At 48.0% G+C, this 6,000-nt stretch overlaps 1 protein-coding gene across 1 annotated transcript in view; it reads right to left on the minus strand.

Annotated features, from left to right (window-relative positions):
• LOC105286004 (pre-rRNA-processing protein TSR1 homolog) overlaps positions 1 to 2,944 on the minus strand; it is a 64,827-nt gene extending 61,883 nt beyond the window's left edge. Inside the window, 1 exon segment of the mRNA XM_026974692.1 lies at positions 2,873 to 2,944. Coding sequence (XP_026830493.1) covers positions 2,873 to 2,944 — 72 coding nt within the window.
• Positions 2,945 to 6,000: the final 3,056 nt, after the last annotated feature.

The raw sequence follows: 6,000 nt of genomic DNA on the forward strand, positions 1-6,000 counted from the left end.
GCATTGCGTACGAAAAAAATCGTTGTTTATCGTCGCAAGCGGCTGGATTTTTATGGCACATTGAATATCACGTGTTTGAATATTGTTGCCGGAAATGAATCTTTTCTATAAATCGCGTTTAGGTGTTACGGATGCATGCGTGCATGCGCGCGCGCGCGTAGTTGCGGTTTCACGATTCCACAATTCGTATTCATCTTGCGGTCGCAGGCTCGCGTCGAATGACGTTTCATCCGACAAGTTTAACGACGCGATCGGTCTGACAATAATACGCGAAACACCCGGTATACTTCCGACGCAAATCGATTTAATCGATAGGTTATTTTCATGCTGACGCTAATTGAAGCGTTTATCACGTTTCACCGTATTTGATAATTGATATCGATACGGATGACGCAAACGTGAAAGCGCATGCTACGCTATGCGGCGAAACTTTTCCACTTTCTCGCGGATTACTGCGAGTGATTAATGAATCATCTAGCCGTTCGCACCTTCGCGATCGGCGCAAATAATCACGGCGATGCCGCATTGCATAAACGAGCATTTTTCGCGTTGGCCGGCGCGGCGCGTTCCACGTCGAAGATACGGCGTTAAATACTCGTAACATCGTGACGAATGACATCACCTGCAGCTGTGCCAAATGTTGCGACTACCGCACGCAACAAGAGTAAGCAAACGCGAAATCCGATACCGAGTTCGCGATATTGACAGCGGCATAGGTAACACGTGTAAGGAAACGTACAAAAATTACATTCCGCAAACGTAAATTCTGCACGAGCGACTTTCGGAAACAAAGTTCGATTTGGTTCGATTTGTACCTTCGAGACTATTTGGTTGTAACATAAATTCCCATTTTTTACTATTTTTAATAATATGAATTAATATATGGATATAAATTTAATATCGATTGTAACATATATTCGGTATTAAAAATATTGAAATACCGGGACGAACGTATGTTACGACCCAATATACCGATATATCGATCTCGCAGCAATTATTGCATTAAATCACGGGGAATTATTGCTAAATAGGTGCACGCTTCGAGGATAATCGGGATTGGATGAAATTCGGTTACTGCCCTTTTCAATGAACATCGCGCGAATGTTACACGAGAAAACTCGTCCCAAGATGGTAATCGTTTAAACCGGTAACGCCATTCGCACGCACGTTTGACAAACATGCGAGCAGCAACGATGGAACATCTGTAATCCGACACTTACGAATCGCAATGCGGTTCAATGATGTCTCGTAACTGCCCCGTACGAATCGTGCGGATCGCGTCGATCTCATGTTGAAAAATCGCTTTCGGGTTCCCTAAGAATTCAAGCTTACTGCCGATACTTCGGACAGAGCAGACTATACTTTATGCAAACTCGAAACTCCAATCGCCATTAAACGAGACAGCCAATCGACCATCGCGAATCGTCTTGCTCTCGTTCTCCGTCTCCATCGACACTGTTTTATCGTCACTGACAAACTCGGTTCGTAAAAATGTTTCAATTATTCATCGAAACACGCTCTCGAAGAAACAATGCAGTCCATCGTTCTCGATTGCTCGTGACGCTTCACTTGAATCGTCAACGATGCTCGCGTAAGAGGCGAAAAATAACTCGGAGACTGCCTTAGATTTGAACTCGAACTCTCCGGGATCCCTGGTTCACGCGCCTAGGTCTTAGGCTGTACGGCCAATACTCCTACTGTTGTGATCAACTTGTTTTCATTCCGATCCTCTATACGACCTGTCAGTCTCGACTATCTTTCCAGATCTTACAGCTCGGCCAGCCTGACATTACATTCGTCCCCGAATGTCTCCAAATCGTCGGTTCACTCCACTTGAGTCCCTCCCAACCTCCATTTTTGGTTCACTCTTCTGAGTCCCTCCCAACCTCCATGTTGGTTCACTCCTCCGAGTCCGTCCCAATCTCCATGTTGGTTCACTCCTCTGAGTCCGTCCCGACCTCCATGTTCAGGCTTCACTACCGGCCAGCTGCTTCTCAACTCCCTCCTCTCCGAGGGGTAGCGGATTTTATCCCACTTCTGAATTGTAAGAGGCGAAAAATAACTAGGAGACTGCCTTAGAGTTGAACTCGAACTCTCCGGGATCCCTGGTTCACGCGCCTAGGTCTTAGGCTGTACGGCCAATACTCCTACTGTTGTGATCAACTTGTTTCACTCCGATCCTCTATACGACCTGTCAGTCTCGACTATCTTTCCAGATCTTACAACTCGGCCAGCCTGACATTACATTCGTCCCCGAATGTCTCCAAATCGTCGGTTCACTCCACTTGAGTCCCTCCCAACCTCCATTTTTGGTTGACTCTTTGAGTCCCTCCCAACATCCATTTTTGGTTCACTCTTCTGAGTCCCTCCCAACATCCATGTTGGTTCACTCCTCTGAGTCCTTCCCAATCTCCATGTTGGTTCACTCCTCTGAGTCCTTCCCAATCTCCATGTTGGTTCACTCCTCTGAGTCCGTCCCGACCTCCATGTTCAGGCTTCACTACCGGCCAGCTGCTTCTCAACTCCCTCCTCTCCGAGGGGTAGCGGATGAATCTCAACTGTCTTCGAGGGGTAGCGGATTTTATCCCACTTCTGAATTGTAAGAGGCGAAAAATAACTAGGAGACTGCCTTAGATTTGAACTCGAACTCTCCGGGATCCCTGGTCCACAAGCCTAGGTCTTAGGCTGTACGGCCAATACTCCTACTGTTGTGATCAACTTGTTTTCATTCCGATCCTCTATACGACCTGTCAGTCTCGACTATCTTTCCAGATCTTACACTCGTGTATCAGCTTTCAATACGTGCACAGGCTGAACTGGGTGAAAATCGGCCGATACAACGATCAATGCATGATTGCCTTGTAGGACTTACCTTGTAGGAGTACTGATCAAACATCCTGCAGGCTTCGAGATCGCTACTGAGGACGGGGTAACCGGCGTCCATGCCGAGCCGGCGCTTCTTCTCGCCGCCTGGAACGAGGCCTTGTGAATGAAAAGCAATCTATCACGCACAGACACAGTTTGACGCGACTAGTACCGAACAAACTGATCGCGATCGCACCGACTATGCCGTCGCTCATCGTACGATTTCGTCGTGCGCACCGACGCTTCGATCGGCTTTGGCTCGGCTTTGGCTTCGACGGCCGCGTATTCTCTCTCTCTCTCTCTCTCGTTCCGTTGCCAATCGCGACGCGCGAACGCGCGACGACTCGCGACTCTCGCGCGCGCGAGTATCCCACCAATAACGACGCGCGACTTCAAACCAGAGGCTCCCGATCTTTCACCGTGCTTTCGATATATCGCTTGTACCTCCGAGGTATTTATTATCCCTCGCCCGAGTATCGTTGTCCACCGCTCTGCGCCGCGACCGTTACGAATTCAATCGGAGAAGGTGGCATCGATCGAGTCACCTCGCGATCCGAAGGAAGCGCACCGCCGGCGCTCGTCGCTTCGCACTCTCGACCACTATCAATCGCGCGATCGGCACGGAACGCGCGCGGGCGCGCGCGCGCCCTCGGAAACGGACGTACGGATCACGTGGACGACGACGAACGACCGACGATCGCCCCGACTGGAGATCGTGGCAGGCAGGTGCCACGCGAGAGATCGAGTGCGACTCTCGCGGCGCGCGGTTCGTACCAAAGGGAGGGCGACCGTGCGCGCGAGAGCCGCGGCGGCGGCGGCGGCGGGTGGTTGCACTGCGGCTACGCTCGTGGCGGGGAACCCCCTCGGCGTCTTCGCCGCGCGCGCGACAAGCGCGAACGCGAGTCCCGAAGTTAGGATGTGTGTGCGGTGCACACCCCCGCGACTGCACCGGAATTACCGGACGTTATAAACGAAGCGTCGCGTCGCGTTACGTTACGTCGGGTTAGGTTAGGTCGCAACGTCGCAACATCGCGCGCTACGCGTGCTACCGCGATAGTGTCGTGGGTGCAGCGCGAGGTGGGCTATCCCACCACGAAGCTCACCACCAGGCACTGCTACCTGTCCTGTTCGACGCTTTTCTCTCTCTCTCTCTCTCTCTTCCCCCCTCTCTCTTCTCTCTCATTCTCTCCCTTTCTCTTTCTCTTTCTCGACCGCTCGATGCACACGACGAGCGTTCAGCCGTCTCATTCTCTCGCGACGCTCCGTTTCTCCCGCTTACGCGGGATTCGCGGAGTGTGGACCGACTTCTTCCCTCCTTTCCGTTGCGCGACGCTGACGGGAATGTGTGCGGCCCGCGTCGCTCCGCGAAAACCCTAGAGTCATGGATGCCACCTTTGTACTCTTTACAGGCTTTACTGCCTTTTCCGAACGAGCGGCCGCGACAGGCGCACGACACAAACATTATCTGGAGCAGCAGCGCGAGCGGAATTTCGTTCCTTCGTAAATCCGTAATCGAGTAACTGTCCTACCGTAATTGTACGCTCGAGATTTGCCGAATTACTAATTATGCAATAATAAATAATAAATAAATAATAAATGTTACCACGTAAAGAGACAAGTTATTAGTAACTTCTATGTTTTCTTTTCCCTCGAAACGGCACAGATTCCAAGGTAGGATTTCGGCTACTCCGAGATGATTTCATCTCACAAGTAACACTACCCAAGTGCCACTCGCCGATTTTCTTGAAACTTTGCACACACGTAGTACATCGAAAAACATTAGACACGTGTCTTTTTATTTGTGCTAACAACGCATTTTAAGGTTAGAAAACGCATTCGAAAATTTAACACTATAGCACAGTGGTAACTAACGCTACTCCTGAGCGTTATTCTCTTACAGCTTTTACGACATTACTCTATTATGATTTCATTGTCTGAATGTTTGGTATTAATTTTACGAGATTCGAAATGGCAGATTCAAAATCGCGGACCGAAATCGCCGAATTTTCAAAAATTTATTCAAAGTCAGTTTCGAAGAAGTGTTTTAGACCCGTGATTACGATTTCATAAACCTGTCTTCAGCAGATTAAATTGCTTAAAATTTCGTTAACTTGATTTGTTTGTTTCCGTCATTTGAAATATTGTCAAACTACTATTAACATTGTAAACAGTGATCTCGAAAACCACTACAAAAATGGTCTTTGAAACTAATTTAAAACAATTGGAATTTGGGTCCGCCATTTTGGATGCACCATATTGAATTTGCCATTTTTCATCCTCCACCTCTAGATTGATGTAACTGTTACCACAATCGTAATCGCGGGTCTAAAACACTTCTTCGAAACTGATTTTGAATAAAAGTTTTGAAAATTCCGCGATTTTGAATCTGCCATTCCGAATCTCGTAAAATTAATGCCAAACATTCAGACAATGAAAATCAATAAAAAAAAGAAAAAAAAAAAAAAAAAAAAAAAACATCAACAAAAAATCATAATAGAGTAATGTCGTAAAAGCTGTAAGAGAATAACGCTCAGAAGGAGCGCTAGTTACCATTGTGCTATAGAGTGTTAAGTTTTCGAATGCGTTTTCTAACCTTAAAATGCGTTGTTAGCACAAATAAAAAGACACGTGTCTAATGTTTTTCGATGTACTACGTGTGAGCAAAGTTTCAAGAAAATCGGCGAGTGGCACTTGGGTAGTGTTACTTGTCAGACACGGTCGTTAAACGACTGGGTAAAATGGAGACGAGAATCGCAGCGTGAGTTTTCGGCCCCCGCCGCGTGTCGGCCGACTACCAAAGCAACGGGAGATAACGAGAGTGAAACGATCGCGGAAGCGGGGGAGAGAGGCCCATGGGAGCATGACCGTCCCTCCCGTAACGCAGAGGTAACGTAGGACATTACCGGATTTCACGGCCTTTTCGAGCATAATCAGCCTTAACGGCATTTAAACCGAAAAGCCAGATCGGGAGCTGTTACATTGAGGAAACTGAATTTCATTCACGTTCGCCGCAGCGTTTTGTTGTTTTCGCCCTATCGAGGATTCCAGCCTATCGTTTAATTTGAATTTAATTTGATTGGACTTGCGTCTTTAAGTCGCTCAATAAAATATTAACACGACGTACGTCATACGTAA

Source organism: Ooceraea biroi, chromosome 13, assembly GCF_003672135.1.
Source record: "Ooceraea biroi isolate clonal line C1 chromosome 13, Obir_v5.4, whole genome shotgun sequence".
Classification (NCBI taxonomy): domain Eukaryota; kingdom Metazoa; phylum Arthropoda; class Insecta; order Hymenoptera; family Formicidae; genus Ooceraea; species Ooceraea biroi.